General features: G+C 48.2%; 1 protein-coding gene and 1 pseudogene across 2 annotated transcripts in view; both read left to right on the top strand.

Annotated features, from left to right (window-relative positions):
• Nucleotides 1-10,393, top strand: part of LOC309807999 (uncharacterized protein) — a gene marked incomplete at both ends in the record, with an annotated part of 169,721 nt that extends 159,328 nt beyond the window's left edge. Inside the window, 3 exons of the mRNA XM_082628010.1 lie at nucleotides 8,934-9,072; nucleotides 9,377-9,487; nucleotides 10,269-10,393. Of these exons, the coding sequence (XP_082484136.1) occupies nucleotides 8,934-9,072; nucleotides 9,377-9,487; nucleotides 10,269-10,393 (375 nt within the window). The remainder of the gene's footprint in view (nucleotides 1-8,933; nucleotides 9,073-9,376; nucleotides 9,488-10,268) is intronic.
• Nucleotides 1-19,803, top strand: part of LOC309808828 (centrosomal protein of 78 kDa-like) — a 1,511,271-nt pseudogene that overhangs the window by 1,186,803 nt on the left and 304,665 nt on the right. The window lies entirely within an intron of this gene.

The following is a 19,803-nucleotide window of genomic DNA, read 5'->3' on the forward strand; positions in this document are numbered from 1 at the left end:
ATCAATAGTGTCCAGCAGTTCCCTCTGCCACATGCCCGTCTCCTGGCCTCTGGAGAAGAATTCCTGGACCTTCCCTGTGCTGGGCCTTTGTTCCCCAGGCCCATGGTTTGGCCTCTCCTCCCAGGTTTGCCTGGCCTGTGCCCACAAGAGGCCCCCAAAGGCTTCTCCTCTCGCTGGTGCTGACTGCCCCTCATTCTCACTGAAGCCTCAAACCCTGTTCCGTGGACTTTGCTCTCATTCCCATTCCTGCTCTGGGACCCTTGCAAAAAGCCCCCCCAGTTCTAGGCGGGCACCGGTGGTGGCCCGGGCTTTGAACGTCTTGTCCGAACGTTGGCTGAGAGCCATGGTGTTGCCAATAATCCTTCTTGCCTCTTTGACCTCCATGAGTCTTTTGTTTTGAGTTGGTTTGGTTCTTTTACAGAGATGGTGTCATCTTTGCAAAGAGACGCCTTAGTAAAGGATGGTCAAGTTCAACAACTACAACAGGAGGTGAATCAACTGAAAAGTGAGAACAAAGAAAAGGATCACCAGCTCGAAGCCCTCAGCTCCAGAGTGAGTGTCGGGTCATCAGCAAATTGTAGCTGCGAAAAGCAGACACAGTGGAGTCACATGACACACGGTGGTGAGATGAGGCCAGTGCCCAAGGACACAGGGAGGGTAGCTGCTGGGCAGGTGGCCAACTTCTCTGAAGCCTTTCAAAGGACAGCATGTATGTGGCTCAGAATAAGCATAATAGATTTTCAAATCCAGCAAACATTTTCTAACCCGTATTATAAATTTGTTTAATCCCAGCAACAAACACACCTATGAGCATATACTGCCATTGCAAAGTTTAATATTAAACAGAATACGATCTCTCTGTGAGCAAGGATGACCACACGGCTGCATCGTGGTCCCAGCACCGCTGGTTCTCATAACTGTCTTCAAAGCAGAACGTCTGAAGATCCAGATGCAAACACGCAGACGCTCATTTCTTCCTTAGACTTTAGTGTGTAGAATGTCTCTATGGAAGATGAACGTGGTAGGCAAGCAAAGAGCTTTTTACATGTAACTTTGACCCTTTGCAAATCTTGCCTTCAATGCTAACTTTAGAATCCTGCCCCTATAGGATAAGATTTCTCAGTATTTGCATGATGTGCCTGTTTCTGTGAGTCAAGGTAAAACCTCAAAGCTTTCATCTCAGGTGGCAACTCAGAGATTCCCAGAGGCTACCCGATAGCTAGGTCTGCATGGGGCTGGGGTGAGAACAGATCTTGAGGTTCCAAGGAAAAGGCACAGTAAGTAATACCTGGTACGTAGTACCATACCCAGTTTGGAGCTGGTGAAAGGCACTGCACGAGCTTTGGGATCAGACAGACCAGGGTCCAATCCCAGAGCTTTCTTTTATTGTAACTTATTTGGCCTCCATTTCCCCATCTGTGAAATGGGGGTGACAAAATCGTTTTCCGAAAAGTGGGAGGCTGGTTTTAGTTGTGCTCTTCTGCCTCTGCCCCGTGTCAGCTGCCTGGCCAAGCCCTCTGCATTCGTTTCTCCCAAGCAGGGTGTCTTCCCAGGCATGTGCTATAGCTGTTTAATGTGGTGTGTGTGTGTGTGTGTGTGTGTGTGTGTGTGTGTGTGTTGGGGACGGGAAGCGGATGCAGAGCTGGTGCTAAGTAGAAGGAATCTGCAAAGACAGCACCTGCTTGGCTCTTCTACCTCCTGAAGTGCATTTGGATGATTTATGTCCCCGTTTCCCCTTCCTCGTTGACCTTGGAATGAGGTCCCTTCTCCTCTAGACTGTGCTGGCCAATAGCACAAGGGCTCGTCACCACCAATCGTATTGCACTTGTAAACATTTGAGATGCCTTTTTTTTAATGACATACATCATGTGTGTTAATTTTAGAAAAATAAGTAGATGACATTGAGAAGGAAAAATAAAAACAGAGGAGAGGAAATGCTACCTTGAGAAATCAGTGTTAATATTTTCATGTATGTTCTTCCAGTCTTGTTTCTATATATTGCCTAGAAATCAATCAATCAATCATTTTATAGTTAATTTATACTATGCACATTTTTTAAATTTTTAAATACTTATTATTTTCCCATTCTAATAAATCAACACTCTTATCATTCGTCTTAAAAGCTACATACTTTCTCCTGGATGTACCCAGTGTTATAAAGTGGTCTGCTGTTCTAAACAACACTTGGGTTGTTTCCTCTTTTTTTTTTTTTTCTTCCACTGTTACTGACAATTCTGTGAAGAGTATCCTTGAAACTACAAATTTACTTATTTCTCCAGTCATTGTCCTTAAGGTACATTCCTAAAGTGGGAATTGCTGGGTCAAAAGAAGGCACATCCATCGTTATGCCCTTAATGCCTGTTGCCAAGCCGCCCTCGGGCAAGACAGCTCCGTTTACCCCTCCACACCAGTCGGGGCAGTTGTGCCTTTGAGATACAACCTGCACAAAAGCCCTAAGATGGACCTGAGCTCACTGGCTCGGCACCCCCCACCCTCACCGGTCACAGCGTGAAAACATCCCAATTCCTGCACCCTAAGTCCCCAGACTCTACAAAGCTGGATTTCCCCTGCAGTGAAGTTTGCTGGCTTTTGAAGAGGAATTTAGACGCTCTATTCCTCAGAACTCATGAGAGGGGTGAACTGGACATGACTGCAGGATCCGGTGCTCCCATCACACAAATGGTCTCGCCTCTCAGAATTCAGAGGTGTGATTGGGTTATACAGCAGGAAACACTCCTGGGCATGAACACAGGTACTTGGGACCCCCAGCCAAGCCCCCGTGGCCTTGTCCTTTTTCTCCACAGTGCTCAGTGCTGAAAGAAGAGTTACAGAAGGAAGATGCCCAGAAGGAGAAGTGGGAAGCCCAAGAGAAAGAGTTAAAACTCTGCAAAACCGTGCGTTGAACCTCCTGACCCCTAGGTGTCCACTGAAAGCCTAGATTGTGGCCTTGAGGGTTTTGGAGGGGTTCCTTGGCCCATTAGCTAGCACAAGCTCTGGGGCTTTCTGGGTGTTTGTCTGTTAAAGTAGTCTCCTAATTCTTTGATTTGCTAGCCTCAAAGAGATGGGTGAAAAGACCATGGAAAACACACTCTCCCCAGATTTTCTGGGCAGTTGGCTCAAGGCCCCTCATCAGGTTTCCCCTGGGGAAAGGGACGGGAGGTGGCCACCATATGCTGCTGGAAATTCACCGTGGTCCCTACCCCTGGACTTGTGATGCCCAGACTTTCATGATCCACTGTCACAAGTTTTATCACGGCCCTGAACACTGTTATTAACACAACTCTTCTTGAAGTATTTTTGCTTAAATACATTCAATATTACAACAATTCATAAAAACAAAATAAAAAGCAAATGTGTCACTGGCCTTGTATGGAAGGTGAACATAAAAATGAATACAATGAAAAGATGGCCACTCAATGTAAATGTTCACCCCCTGTACCAGCCCGAACCCTCGTGCACATCACCAGGCATACGTTTTCCATCCGTTGGGAAGGACGGTGCCTGGGACGGGGGCAGGAGACGTGTGTTCTTCTCTCTGGCAGGAGCACACTTCTCTGCCTCAAATGAGAAAAAAGAAAAGTGTCATTGTTCTTTTCTTCCAAACTGTGCCCATTGTGTCTTCCAAACAGCCCTTATTTAGATTGAACTCAAAAATGTGCCCCAAGGAAAGAGACTCTAATGAGTGGATAGGTATCTTGTACTGTTTAATCCAGGATCCATGCTGATCTTCCAGAGAAACCCAAATTTTCCCTCACCCAGCCCTTTCATTGCATCCGTTGAAAGAAAGTCTACTTTGCCTCAAAGATGTGGAATTGTCCCCCAAGGGAAAGAATGAAGCGAATCCCAGACTAGGTTTCTGCCTTAATGAACCGGATGAAATGAGTTGTGAAGTTGACTTCCCTGTTGTTGGAACTCTTTCAGCAAGTCCATGACATGGAAAAAGAAATGAGGAAGCTCAGGGTGGAGCTGAAAAGGAGCAGTACCGAGCAGAGCCTGATCTCTATGACGCCGCGGGAAAAGAGCAAGGTATGGCAGGGACAGGTCGGCCTGGGAACCACTCTGGGGCCAGCACTCCACCTGCATCATCTCTGTTCATCCTCACAATGACCCCATGCGGTCTATACTGGTATTAACCCCACTTTACAGTCGGGAAAACTGAGGCTCACAGAGGTGAAGGAAGTTATCCAAGTTCACTTGCATAAAGTAGTTGTGGCAGAACTTGAATCCAGGTCTGCCTGACTCCAAAGCTCCTGTGTGTAACCACAACCCTAGACTGCCTTCAGATCTTAATTGTGAAATTATCTAAGAAAGAATTGATCCATTAAATCAAGTTTGCCAATGATGTTGTTCTAACTTAAATTCTCATATTGATTTTTTTTGTCTTTTTTTCCATCATTGAGAATGTTTTTAAAAATCTCAACATGTTTGTAATTTGTGTGTTTCTTCTTTTAATATGAACGATGTTTGCTTTATATATTTTGAGGCTGTGTTACTAGGTGCATATAAATTTAGAATCCTAATACTTCCTGTAGAGCAAAACTTTAGATCATCATGAAATGTCCCTTTTCATCTCTAGTAGTGTTTCTCCCTTAACGTCTCCTTTGTCATTCAGCTTCACCACTGGCTTTCTGTTGGTTAGAGTTTTCATACCATATCTTTTTCATACGTTCTCTGTCAATTTTTGTCTTAAGGTTTGGACATATGCCTTCCAAATAGCGTATCATTTTTACAAAATCCAGTTTGACAATTTTGACTTTTAGTCCATTTTTATTATGTAATTACTCATGTACTGGGGTTTAAATCTACCTTCTTGCTCAATACCAGATGTACCATCTGTGGTATGTTCCTTTTTCTCTCCTTTCTTGCCTCCTTCTGAGTGGATGGTTTTCTCTTATTCCACTTTCCCCCTCTATTAGCTTGGAAATATTTCACTTTTTTACTATTCTTTTAGTAATAGTAAGACAATAGCTTTCATCCTTGACTCACCAAAATCACACATTAATTAAGTTTTTCACTCTTCTACTATTCTCTTAGTAGTCATCCTGAAGACTATAATGTGCATTCTTTTTTTTTTTTTTTTTTTTTTTTTTGCGGTACACGGGCCTTTCACTGTTATGGCCTCTTCGGTTGCGGAACACAGGCTCCGGACGCACAGGCTCAGCGGTCATGGCTCACAGGCCCAGCCGCTCTGCAGCATGTGGGATCCTCCTGGACCGGGACACGAACCCATGTCCCCTGCATCGGCAGGTGGACTCTCCACCACTGCACCACCAGGGAAGCCCTGCATTCTTAACTTACCAAGAGGCAATAGTAGTTGATAATTATGCCCTTCTCCTTGACAGTGCAATGAGTTTCAAACACCTTAACTTCACTTACCCCCTCCAGATTTATAAGCCATTGCTGTCATTTTCTAAACTCCTCTTGATAGTTAATACCCCACAAGACATTATTAGTGTTTTGCTATAGTCAGTATTATATCCACACATTACCCTTACTGTTGCTTGTCTTTTCTGCATCTCTGATCACCCACCTGGGTTCATTTTTCTTGTGTCTGAAGAATACCCTTTAATGTTTTCCCTCATTGTGGCTCTGCTGATGACAAATTCTCAAATGTGCCTGTGTGTCTGTCTGGAGATGTATATTTAACCTCCATTCTTAAAACACATTTGACTGCTTACTGAATTCTACAATGGCAATTCTTTTCTTTCAGCACATTAGATACAGCATTAGATATGTCACTATTGTCTTGTGGCTCCTATTATTTCTATTTAGAAGTCATCTGTAAGCCTAACTGTTGTACCTTTGCATAATCTGTCTTTTTCTCCAGTTGCTTTTAAGATTGTCTTTTCCCTTGATTTCCAGCAGTTTTATTATGGTTTATCTAGGTGTGGATTCAGTTTTATTTACCTCGTTCAGAGTTCGTAGGGGCTTCTTGAATCCCTAGCTTGGTGTTTTGCCTTAGTTCAGGCGCTTGGGCTCTGTACCACACAGGCAGTGGGGAACTCCTAAGGCTTCTGAACAAGTGACTGATGCAATGACATTCGTGGACAGTAATCAGGGTGAAAATGATAGTTACAATTTCTCAAGTACTAGGCGTTCCCTTGAACATTTCATCTCTTCATCTTCACAACAGCGCTGTAATCTAGAAATCATCCTCTCCATTTTACAGATGAGAAAGTCAAGGCTACTAGTTACTAGTAAAGTAACTAGCCCAATGGCACAGTCGGTTTTGTCTGACTCCAGGTTCGTCTGACTTCAGTGACGTGGGCGTAGCAAACAGCCACATGCTACTGTTTACACTGAAATTAATGAAAATTAACTAAAATGTTTAGTTCAGTTCCTCCGTCACACCAGCCCCATGTCGAGTGCTCTATCCCCAGATGTGGCTGGTGGCTGCCATATTAGACAACACAGCCTCGCTCAGAGTACCTGTACCGTTGCAGAAAGTTCTGTTGGACAGAGCTGCCTTACGGCTGGGTAACTCTCACAGTACCGTTAAGATTGCACTGGAAGAAACTAAACTCGAGGCGAGGAGGCCAGTTGTCACAGTCCAGCTAGAATGTGAGAGGGGTTGGAGGACAGGCGTGAGACCCCCGAGTGTGAGAGAGGGAGCAGGGCGGCCGCTGAAGGTGACTCTGAGGCTTGGGGACAGGAACGGGGGCTGTTCATGCAGAACACAGATAAGGGCAGAGTCCAAGGCTGGACTTGGCTTTTGCAGCACATGAAAAAGGCTGCTGACATAGAAGTCCGAGCATGTTTAGACCTGGGAGAAAACTAAGGCCCAGAGAGCTTAGATGACTTTTCCAAGGTAACGGAGCTGAGTAGAGGCTCTTCCACTGGACCACACTACTCAGAAGAAAGCTCTTAAGGGCTTTTCTGGGTCTTTTATTACATCCCTGTGATCCCCCTCTTCAGATCCCTACAAAAATAGCCTGTGAATTTGTTTCAGCACAAAAACTTTCCATTTATTTATGAGAGTTTGCCTCATTTCCTGTTAGTGCCAGGGCCCAGGGCTCAGCAGGTGCATCCAAGAATTGAGCAGCTGCGAGGCCTACACTGGCCAGCCAAGGATAGCGTGGAGCACGCCCAAGCTTACCGTGCGTTGACTGTTACCCAAGCAAGGGGGGAAAAGTAGGCAAGCTTCTCCACTTTAAAGGCCTTCCTTTTCAGGCTGCAATTCTTAATAGACATTGCTTTGGCAAGCCTCCAGAGAGGTTACCACCAGTGAGTGTGCTCAAAGTGGTGACGACAAACAGTTATGATAATAAACCCAATCATAACATTTCCAAGTACCCATCACGAGTTATTAGAACGAGACTGTACGGCGGACATTCCCGTCCACCTTTCATAGGTTACAACAGTACTCAACACTCTCACAGAGCCCTTAAGCACTATTCCAAACATCGAATCCCCACAATGACTCTATGCAGTGATACTAGTATCATCATCCCCATTGGACAGATGAGGACACTGAGTCACGGAGCAGTGAAGTAACTTTCCGAGTGTCGTACGGCTTGTTAGGGACCGAGCTGGGATGGGAGTGTGCGGTAGAACATAGTTGAGCCCCGGGTGCAGAGCTCGGCCCTTTCCCGTAGGGGGCAACTCCCTGTGAGTTTGCCTCCACCCTGTGCATGCCTGTGACCCCTGCTGCTGGGCTGCAGCTGTCCCTACCCCTCAGGGGCTCCCCCACTGCCATTAGCCCCCCCAGAAGAGTTTCCCCAGAGGGCATGATGATCACATTAGCAGCAAGCCCACGCTTTCATCATCCTTTCAGGTGGAAGAGAAGCTTCGGGAGGATTCCAGAAGGAAATTGCTTCAGCTGAAAGAAATGAGGAACAGAGCAAACCTCATTAAAGCCAATTTGGAAAGGGCAGTAGGTCAGGTAGGCGTGCTGCAGAGCCCCTTCACGGGCCCGTGCTCTCCACGGAATCCCACACCCAAGCGGCCGGCAGGGATGAATGAGGAGGAAGACGGCCTGGCTTAGTTCACCTGCTTATCTCAGGGGCAGGGCTTTGTGCGGCTTCCGCGTCCCCGTGGATTTCACTAAAGAGGCTTTTCCTTCTGGGAAGCTGCCCACTCCAGTGTTTGCTGTTGCCTGAGACCCTGACCAAGCAGCCAGTCCCAGCTCAAGGCCCACCCCAGTGAACCAGCTGTGCGGTTCCCTCTTGGGAAGGGTTTGAGCTCTTGACCCCGGTGGTGTTTCTAGCACTTTCTCCTTCACATTTTTTGTCCTGACATTTACAGCGATCTTTCTTCCTCTGGGCCCCCAAACAGATGCTACAGTCAGTGTCCCCAGGGAAATGCCACATTTCTGTTTGTTTGTTTGTTTGTTTGTTTTGTTTGGCCGAACCGCGTGGCTTGCAGGATTTTAGTTCCCCAACCAGGGATGGAACCCGTGCCCCCTGCAGTGGCTGCGTGGAATCTTAACCACTGGAGCGCCAGGGAAGTCCTGTCACTTTTCCTAATAAAGTAAAACCCAGAATACCACAGCTTATGCCAGGTGGAGGTGGGCAGGGTGGGGAGAGGGCCATTTCCCAGGGCTCTGACCCAAGATGGCCCAGTGGCCCTTCCTCTGACATGTGGCACAGACATGAGGGCCAGAACATGCAAACGAGCCTCCACCAAAGGCTAAGGGAGAGCAAAGGAGAACCCAAGACGGGGCACTGGCCCTCCAGAACACAGCCCACCGAGGGCAGCCCATCTTGGACCCCCTCCACAAGTCATCCTCTCCTGGCAGCCACGGCTCCAGGGGGACCAAGAACGTTTTGCGTGTATGTGTTTGTGCTTTTCTTTTTCTGGGAGAGTGAGTCCACCTCGTCACTCATTGGATGCTCAGAAGGATCTGTAACCACCAAAAAAGGTTAAGAACCACGATCCTTAAAGGAGCCCTCCGTCCCACCCAGCCCAGCTCCCAAAGCCCTTGCGTTTGGTAGCATCCAAGCCTGAACCATCAGTGTGACCGGAATTTGTCCCACGCGCTGAACTTCAGAGGCACCCACAAGTTAAATGACGATGCTGACCCTCAGGCAGGTTTGAAAGCCTCTTCAACCAACTTCCACACCATCACCCCCGGTGTCCTTTCTCCTGCAGGGTGCCGACCCCTTAGCAAGGCAGAGAGCCCGCCAGCCTGGGCTTCCCTCCGTGCACCTGGGCTACCCCTCACCTTGCTGGCACTCTGCACCCACGGCGAACACCCGCCTTGAGGGCATGATCTGCGCCACTTGCCGAGCGCCTGGTCATGGCTCTGGCCAGGGGTCATGCAGGAAGACCCTCAGAGACACTGAGATTCCTCCAGGTCTAGACTCGAGAGAGAAAGGACGAACAAGGCTTCTCTGCACTGCCTGGGCCTTCCTGCTTCACCCCCTTGTCTCCACAGCCCGCTCCCGGCCTGAGGTCCTGCCCTTCCCCAGGCCAGTGACCACAGGACTCAGCCCACCATCCAGCAGGACCTGTCCCTCCCCACCCCCACCCCCCACCAAGCAGTCCTGTAGGGCACCTCTGGTGATAACACGGGCCATTGCCCACAGGGCCCTCTACATAACCTCTTCCTCGGGCGAGCTAGGACCCTCCCTTGGCCATGAAACCAGCAGACGACCCAGAGTCCCTCCAATCACCCGGCTGGCTTCCAGCAGGATGACTGCAGAGGTGTCCTTAGGAGAGTCACAATTCCTCTACTTGGCTTCCCAGAGCTCCCTGGTGTGCAGCAGACTCCTGTGTCTTAGGACCTGTTCACGTTCTCATTGATTCTGTGGCCCTTGTGGTCCTTCAGGGCTCTGTTTTAGAGCCTTTCATGACCACATTTTGCCAGTGAGCCAAAAACCCAGGCCAAGGGCCATCACATTGGGAAATTTCCAGAGAAACGTGGGCTTCTTTGCCGTTCAAGTGTCATGAGTCTGGGGCATCTTGAACTCGTCATTCTAGAAGCCCTGATTTAATTTAACTGTGATGTTTCCTCATCCGTAATATGAAGACACCAGCATCAGGGAGGCACTCAGTAAAAACTGGCTGAACTGAAGGAGAGGACTTTGAACATCTGACTTGACAGGTGTTTCTGTTCTAAGCATTCGATGAACGTTTATTGAGTGCCTGCTGTGTGTCAGGCACTGCACCAGGCTCCGGGGACCTGGAGAGGAATACAGGAGACGTCGTCTTCAGGACACAAGGTCTAAGGCACAAAACGGCAGCAGGCAGCTCCTCCTTCTCTCCCCAGGAGCCCTTGCTGATGACACGAGTTACCCGGGCTGACAGCCTCAATGTTTATCTCACAGCCTGGTGCCAACGTAGCAATTACGGAAGAGCGCTCCTGGCCCTGGACTTCCCACTGGATAATTGGCAGCAAGTGGCTCTTCCGAGAGCCCGAGACGTGTGTGTGCTGACCGTGTGCGTCGGCTAGGTTAGGCGGGCACACCTGAAAAGTCATTAAAACCTGCTGTCCCCCTCTCTTGTGTGGGCACTGCCCCTTCCGGTGAGAGGTGAAGGTGTTAGTTACCCATAATGACCACTAAAGGCGTGCAGAGCCTTCTCACCGATTTCTCCCAGACCCAGCGACGGAGGCGCCTCCCCCAGCCTTGCCGCTGCAGCTGCGCCCCTCACCTCAGCCCCGTCCCTTTCTTTGTGCTGCAGCTGGAGCTCTTCAGAGGTCAGGTCCTCAAGGCCACCTGCGGACGCGGGAAACCGTTCCAGGACACACCCGTCTCCAATCAGCAGGCTCGTCTCTCTTCCCCACTTTCTCCTTCAGGGACCCGGGGCTCCACGCACTGGGAGCATATGTTCCTGTTTTTTTTTGGTGGCACATAATTTTCACACTGTTGCTACACCATAAAGATTTGTTTTGATTTTCTGGGATTTCCTGGCTTTTCAAGTAAAAGCCAGTTAAACTCCCTTGCAGTGTTTCTGTGAAAATCAAATTAAACCACCCAGGACTGTGTCTGGTCGGCAGACCCGCACGGTGAACCTCCGTTAGCCCCGCGAGGAAAGGGGCGGCCTCAGCATGGACGGTGCGTCCTCGCTCGCTCATTCCTCCTGAAGTGGCAGATGGCAGTGAGGGTGGGCCTCTGGCTGTAACGATGCCTTATTATCCTTCCGTTTATCCTCTCCAACCCTGGGTGTCAGCGCGCGGGTCACAAGATCACACCACGGGCTTCTCTCGGACGACCTCCTTTTTAGGAGCCCACAGCATCAGGCTCAGCGTGATGAATCCCTCCCAGAATGCAGAAGAATCTAGAACACACTCGTGGCCACATGACAGGCCTTTGGCTCTTAAAAAACCATCTCTTATCCTGGGAAACATGCCCCGGTGACAGAGCCAATATCCACCCTCCAGAGCCATCCCCAAAACACGCCAGGACCTCCCTCCTCTAAGCTTAAGCTGAAGCCCTCCAGGTCCCCTCCCCCCAGAGCCACCCTGCATTTGAATTAATTAATTAATTTATTTTTGCTGGGTTGGGTCTTCGTTTCTGTGCGAGGACTTTCTCCAGTCGCGGCGAGCACGGGCCACCCTTCATTGCGGTGCGCGGGCCTCTCACTATCGCGGCCTCTCTTGTTGCGGAGCACAGGCTCCAGAAGCGCAGGCTCAGTAGTTGTGGCTCACAGGCCCAGTTGCTCCGCGGCATGTGGGATCTTTCCCGACCAGGGCTTGAACCTGCATCCCCTGCATCGGCAGGCAGACTCCCAACCACCGCGCCACCAGGGAAGCCCCACCCTGCATTTTAAATCTTTTTTTTTTTCTTTTTCTCACCAGTTACTAGAAAAGAGCAGCAGGGTCACAGAGGATAATATCGATGTTTGGCAGAAAAAGCAGACCCTGCAGAAGGAGACCCAGCTCAGCAGCTGCAAAGAGGAGGAAATCACCCAGAACATCAAGAAGCTGAAGACATCCTTAGACAGTTGCCAGGTGCCCCCTTCTCCATTCCTCAAATGTCCCCTGTGTCTCATTTTTGTGCTCTTTGTTCTGGAAATTGTCCAGCTCTGCTTTTAGTCCACCTTTTCTCTTGTTGGAGAAATCTGTTTGAGATCAGAAAACAAAGGACCTCCAGAAATGCCTCCCAGGTGAACTTGGTGTGGCCAAGGAGAAGCTGCCCGACACACTCCAAGTACTGCCTTTGGGAGGCCCCAGACCCCGGGGGAAAAAAAACAGCCCCGTGTTATTTCCAGAGAAACCAAAGAAACATTCTGCTCTTTTTTTGCAGTTTTCTTTTCTGTCCCAGCAGTGGAAGGCTGCTCTTACCCTTATTGGACCAGAGGGTCTGGCAGAGCCCCCACTTCATGGCCCCCATGCAGGGATCCAGCTTATCACATCAGGCAGCTGCTTCTGCTTTCTCTGGAAATATGCAGCTGCTATCTGGGGAGTCTGGGCAAATGTTGGCTTGTCAGCACTCTTTCAAGTCAGGAAACCGCACTTTATGACCAGCTTGTGTGTTGATCTCAGCAGGAATTCTGTAACCAAATTTGCTTCCCCTTTCAGCCAAATCGTCCTTGGCAATTTGGCTTTGGAATTGCCTATACCTAAACAAAGGGCCTATTTGTCCATCCAGAGTCCCAATTAGAGTGCACGTGAAATAAAAGCTGCCTCCTTCCTTCCGCCCCCCAAAAAAGGGAAGTAGAACTGGGCCGTCACAGGGCGGCCAGCATACGGCTCTGCCTGCTTCACGGGCCCGTCAAGAACACTGCTCTGTCAGGTCACAACCGTCAGGTGGTATTTCTGGCGATGGTGCCCGGGCTCCTCACGACCTCATCTCTTTCCAGGCGTGCATGACAATGTCTTGCTCTAGCAATGAGCTGAAGAAGGAGGTCGACCTCCTACAGCACCTGCAGGTGAGCCCACCTGTCTCAGGGCTCCAGAAGGTGGCACTGGACATCTTGCGCCTGTCACTGTCCTGGCTGGAGGAAACGGAGCATCTCCTCCACGAGGTGGGGATCCAGTTCTCCAGCTCCGACAAAGGTGATTGAAACTCTTTTCTCACATAGTTACATGATTGAAATATTGCATTGAATCTGATCACGATGGGACATCTGTTGAGGGAGGCTTCTTAGGTATGTGGCCAAGTGTTCCCTTCTCCAGACTTCACTTTGCTTCACCACTTGAGAAGCAGTGTTCCTGGAAAAAAGTACACAAGTGAGACGTGATTACTGGAGAAAAATGAGATGTGACAGTGGCAAAAGGAAAAATCGAAATTATGCTAAATCTTCTCTCTCAGAAGTAACCATATATATACATATATAGAGTAGAGACGTTTTTAGAGCAGTTTTATGTTCATGGCAAAATTGAGAGGATGATACAGAGATTTCCCAGGTACCCCCTGTCCCCACTCATACACAGCCTCCCCCATTTATCAGCATCAGCACCAGAGAGGTACAGTTGTCAGGACTGATGAACCTACATTGACACATCCTAATCACCCAAAGTCCATGGTTTATATTAGGGTTCACTCTTTTTCATTTTAATTTTATTGGAGTGTAGTTGATTTACAGTGCTGTGTAGGGGTCACTCTTGGTGTTGTACATCCTATGGGTTTGGACTTGGACAAATGTGTGATGACATGTATCCACCATTATAATATCATACAGAATCGTTTCACTGCCCTGGCCTTTCTCGCCTTCTGAGATGGCCCACGCTCTGTCTGTGGAGTGTGTTTCTCTCTAAATAAGTCCACGTCTTACCTATCACTTTGTCTCTCACTGAATTCTTTCTGCGATGAGACATCAACAACCTGAGCTTCATTAAGTCCTGAGACCAGCAGGTCCACCAATAATGAGGCCCACCCCGGGGAGGACCCAGAGGCCCTGTAAATCACGATGCTCCACCGGGAAGATGGTCCAGTCCTGAAGGTGCCTTTGATCCCAAATCTACTGCCCTAAGCAGAAGCCAGGGAGCACGGCGGGGGATGTGGTTCAGATCAGGCCATCTCTGAGCAGATTGGTGGATTCTGTGCACAAAGCCCTGGTATTAGGTCAACTTGATTTATGAGTTTCACTTCTCAGGTCACTCTGTAACTACACAGTAACAGAAAGTACGCAGAATTCATTAAAAGCCACCTGTGGAGTCCATAGAGGGGAAGTGGGGTGGGTGAAGTTACAGATCAGGGACGTGGTAATAAAGCAAAATGATGATAACCCATAAACCCAAATATCTAGAAACTGATATTCTAGAAATTGAGGAAAGTAAAGCTACAAGTTTAACAAAATAAAAAGAAGCAAAGGAGAAGCCAACTTCAAAGCCAGCCTATGCAATTCCTCCAGGGCAGCGCATGTTTGTCTGATTGAAGCCTGGCCCTGCTGTTCTTCAGTGCCTTCCTATTAGTGCCTTAAGTAATCAACATCTCCAGTAATCCCTCTGCAGTGTTCAGGAATTCAACTCGTCATGGGGATACCTGTGGTTTGAGGACTTACGTTTTTAAGATAACGTCTTTTCTTTTCAAAACTGGACATTTTTATTCCAAATAAAAGAACCTATCCCCCCCAAAAAAAAGAATAGTTTCACTGCCCTGAAAATCCTCTGCGCTCCCTCCCAGCCCCCCCGCAGCCCCTGGCAACCACAGATCTTTTTACCGTCGCCATAGTTTTTGCCTTTTCCAGGATATCATGTAGTTGGAATCATACAACTTTTCAGATTAGTTTCTTTTATTTAGTAATATGCATTTTCGTTTCCTCCAAGTCTTTTCATGGCTTGATAGCTCTTTTTTTCTTTTTAAGTGCCCAATTATATTCCATTATCCATTCACCTACTGAAGGACATCCTGGTGGCTTCCAAGTTTTGGCAGTTATGAATAAAGCTGCCATAAACGTCCACATGCAGGGTTTTGTGTGGACATGTTTTCAACTTCTTTGAGTAAATACCAAGGGCGCGGTTGCTGAATCGTGTGGTTAGAGTACATTTAGGGTTTTTTTTTAATTAATTTATTTTATTTTATTTATTTTTGGCTGCGTTGGGTCTTCATTGCTGCGCACGGGCTTTCTCTAGTTGCCGCAAGCGGGGGCTACTCTTCCTTGTGGTGCACGGGCTTCTCATTGCAGTGGCTTCTCTTGTTGCATTGCATGGGCTCTAGGTGCGCAGGCTTCAGTAGTTGTGGCAGGCGGGCTCAGTAGTTGTGGCTCACGGGCTCTAGAGCACAGGCTCAGTAGTTGTGGCGCACGGGCTTAGTTGCTCCGTGGCATGTGGGATCTTCCCAGACCAGGGCTTGAACCTGTGTCCCTTGCATTGGCAGGCGGATTCTTAACCACTAGGCCACCAGGGAAGTCCGTAGAGTACGTTTAGTTTTTAAGAAAACCACAAAACTCTTTTCCAAAGTGGCTGTTTTGCGTTCCCGCCAACAATGAATGAGAGTTCCTGTTGCTTCACATCCTCGCTAGCGTTTGGTATCGTCACTACGATCATATTTTGTGTGGAACTTCCAGGGCATTTTCCCATGGAAAGAGCTGTGTGATTCTAGGCAAGTTACTTCCCCTCTCTGTGCCTGTTTCTTTACCTGTAAAATGGGGATAATAGGGAATACTCACCCCTTAGGATTTTTGTGAGGATTAAAATGCATTGATATATGTAAAGTACTTAGAATAGTACCTGGCATAAAATAGGCACTACCTATCCACGTGTATTGATTTTTTAACTTTACAAAAGAATAATGTCATATTATACCCAATTTCCTTTAGTTTCATTCCTAACAGTACATCTGGAGCACCCTTCCATGTCAATACACACAGATCTACATCATCGCTGTCACTGATGGCAAGGAACCCCATTCTGAAGGGTGTACCGTAATTTATTTAGCCAGTCCTCTATAATGGGCATTTAAGTTGCTTCCAGTTTTTCACACTTAATAGATGAGGCTGACATAAATATTATTCACACATACCTGTTCATCTTATCTTTATCATCCTAGATGTGGAAGGATATGAACCACTTTCATTCAACAAAGATTTATCGCAGGCCTCCTAGATACCAGGCACAGTGCAGGATGGAAATATAATGGGGTCAGAAACAGGTAGAATCCAGGTTATGGGGTATATGGATGTTGGCTGTAAAATTCCTCCCTCTTCACTGTACATTTGAAATCTTTCATTATAAAATATTGGGGAACTAACAGGCACTCTCCCTGCGCTTGTAGATCTTAGGGTCTCAGGGAGGAATAGGGTGGGGCATTAACTGAAAAATCACTCCCATGTAAAACTTTAATCATGACAGTTGCTTTGAAGGAGAAGTGCAGGGCTCTGACCTGGTCAGGGACGGCAGGGCACCTGCAGGGTGCATAGGAGTTATTTGCCAAAGAGGGGAGGGGAGGGCATTCTGGGTGGAGGGAGCAGCGTGTTGGGATCGCAGGAAGCATGGAGAACTCACGGGGCTAAAGAAATGGAGGCGGAGGGCGGGGACTGGTGAAGGAGGTCCACAGGGGCTGTATCATGGTGTGGCCGGGGGCTTGCAGAGCCCTGGTAAGAAGCTCTGCTTTAACCTGAGAGCAGAGAGAAGCCCACGAAAGGCTTTAAGGAAGAAACTGATGGAACAGGCTTGCATTTGGAGACAGTCATCTTGGCCACGAGTGGAAAACGTACAGGAAGGTGGCCAGCACAGAACCCCAGGAGAGCAGTTAGGAGGCTGTCACAAGACACGATGGTGGCCCTCACTGTGGCAATGGAGGGGACGGAGCAAGAGAGAAGATTCCAGGGGATTTTAAGAGATGAATCAGAAGGCCTCAGTGATGGAGTTAGATATGGCTAGAAGGGAAGTGATGGAGAGAAAGGGGGCTACAGATCTCCAGGTTTCTGGCTTGTGTTAAAAGTACAGATGTGGTTCCTTCACTAAAATCCAGAATAAGGAATGCCACAGGAGGACCAGGTTTGAGAGGGAAGATGAGTGTGAGGTGCCTGTAGACATCCAAAGTGAGGTGCCAAGGACGCAGCTGTCACCCTGGATATCCAACCGTATCAGTGATGTGGCCCCGGAACCCAGAAGAACATGTGCCACATAGCGGGTGCTTAGTCAGATGGGATGGATGGACGGGTGGATGGATGGATGGTGATTAAAACCATACGTGTGAATGGTATCACTAGGAAGAAAGTATTGAATGAGAAGGGAGAGCCCAGGGCCACACCTGGGAAACTCCAACATTTATCATTGATCCTTCTTGCCAAAGCGCTCTCCAGAGAGGCTGCACAAATTTGACATTCTTACAATAATGAATGAGAATAGAGGAGTGATTTTCAACTCTGGTGATTAAACAACCCCAGCCAGGATATCTCTAAGGTAATCCAGAAGGTGGTGTGAATTTCTTTTAAACGTGTTTAAACAGAAAGGCAAGGCTTCCCTGGTGGCACAGTGGTTGGGAGTCTGCCTGCTAATGCATGGGACACGGGTTCGAGCCCTGGTCTGGGAGCATCCCACATGCCGCGGAGCAGCTAGGCCCATGAGCCACAACTACTGAGCCTGCGTGTCTGCAGCCTGTGCTCCACAACGAGAGGCCGCGATAGTGAGAGGCCCGCGCACCGCGATGAAGATTGACCCCTGCTTGCCGCAACTAGAGAAAGCCCTCTCACAGAAACGAAGACCCAAGACAGCCAAAAAAATAAATAAATAAACAAATGTGGGGTTTAAGAAAAAAAAGAGAGGCAAAATCAAGATGAACTTTTCTGTAAGTGCCTGCCCCTCACAGATAGCATAGAGAACAGGGGCGCTGCATTTCTCCCGGCAACCCAGACCCTCCCCAACCCCTGTATTACTGTCGTTGTAATCATGGCAGAGTCTGAGTGTGCGTGAAACCAAGAGAGATGTGGCCCACAGTTCTAGCTGTTCTTCAAAATCAGAACTAAAACAAGGAAAGACCATGATCTCTATCCTAGTAATAGCGGGGCCAAGCAATGTGTGCACTGTCCCCTCCCCAGGCTTTAGGAGTCACTGAAGCCTCTGCCTCTAAATCTAGTCATACATTCCCGTAAAGAAACATGGGTTGCAAAATTAAGCCATCAGGGGCTTCCCTGGTGGCGCAGTGGTTGAGAGTCCACCTGCCGATGCAGGGGACACGGGTTCGTGCCCCGGTCCGGGAAGACCCCACATGCCACGGAGCGGCTGGGCCCGTGAGCCATGGCCGCTGAGCCTGTGCATCCGGAGCCTGTGCTCCACAATGGGAGAGGCCACAACAGTGAGAGGCCCACGTATCGCAAAAAAAAAAAAAAAAAAAGATGCTGGCTCAAAAACTTTTTATGTGTTAGTCCACCATGATAAGTGATTCAAGGTACTTCCCATTACTGAGGCCAGCAGGGGATCCCCGAGTCACTCATCACCATACGCAAGCAGTCCTAAGAGCCTTGTGTGTTCACAGTTCCTAAGGAGGGTAGGAATGATGGTTTGTTTAACTCCTCCTGGGTACTTGTCACTGTGTTAGTTGTTTTACATGTACTGTGTACTTTCATCTTCCAACAGCCCAATGAGCCAGGTACTATTGTCGTCTTTATTTTGCAAGTAAGGAAACTGAGTATCAATAACATTAAGGAACTTGCTCAAAGTCACACAGCTGGTACATGGTAGGGTCAGGACTCAAACTGAGGTCGTTGTGATCCTAGCACTTGTGTTTTTTCTGTGACCCCACATGCCCTCTGAAGATCCAGAGGGGTACCAGGTACATGCCCAGTTCCTAGAGGACAGGTTCTGTCGTTAACTTGAACAGAGACAAACCTGAGAGTTTCATTCCCTGGAGTGAAGGGTGTCTGATGCGCGCCGCGGGCCTCGCCCCAGCAAAGCCCCATTTGCATTAGAACGAATAAGTCTGAGTTCAGGCTTTGGAGACCAGCTACTAAGGTGTGACTATCAAGTGTGCGCTTACTCACTGTGTGAGCAGGTCTCGACTTCTGTGTGCCTCAGTTTACTTGGTTATAAAATGGGGTTAAGATCTCACCAGGTAGTTGTGAGAATTAAACGACGTGGTACCCAAATCATGGGGTCACACATAAGCCTTAGGAAACGGTAGCTGCCATCCGCATCAGCCGTGAATACTTGTTGATTTAATGTGAACTAAATGTGGATGGCAAGCAGATGGGTATGCACACAGGTAGGGCAGCTTGATTTACTCACGCCGAGGTGCCTTTACCTGTGACCCCTGCCGCATCTCTATTTGACAGCTAGTCAGATTTTCTTAGCCGTGAGCACTCAGTTCTCTTCCCAGGCCTTCTTCCTCGGCTCTTGACAATGGGCTGCATTTCCTAGCTGCCGAGTGGTAAAGCTGGGACTCCATCCAGGTCCCTCTGACCTCAAAGCCCCTGCTCTGAACCACCATACTACCTGCCTTTTAAAATATTGTCCTAAGGGATAAAACGCACGCAACGAGCTAGGTCTGTAAAATCCTGGAATACATCCCTCAGGGAAATCCAGGTTGAGTAACTATTGTTGGATCATGTCATGAGCAGCCCAGGAGATTGGGGTCACTACTAAAGATCTGATTGGTTAAGATATCACCTAACACCTGTCAGAATGGCCGTCACCAAAAAGAACACAAATAACAACTGTTGGCGAGGCTATGGAGAAAAGGGAACCCTTGTACACTGTTGGTGGAAATGTAAATTGGTGTGGCCACTATGGAAAACAGTTTGAAGGTTTCTCAAAACACTAAAAATAGAACTACCACATGATCCAGCAATTCCACTCCTGGGTATTTATTCCCCTAAAATGGAAAACACTAATTCAAAAAGATACATGCACCCCAATGTTCATAGCAGCATTATTTACGATAGCCAAGACATGAAAGCAACCTAAGTGCCCATCCACAGATGAGTGGATAAAGAAGATGCAGTAGGGAATTCCCTGGCGGTCCAGTGGATAGGAGT

Source organism: Mesoplodon mirus, assembly GCF_964341445.2.
Source record: "Mesoplodon mirus genome assembly, chromosome: 7".
NCBI classification, from domain to species: Eukaryota; Metazoa; Chordata; class Mammalia; order Artiodactyla; family Ziphiidae; genus Mesoplodon; species Mesoplodon mirus.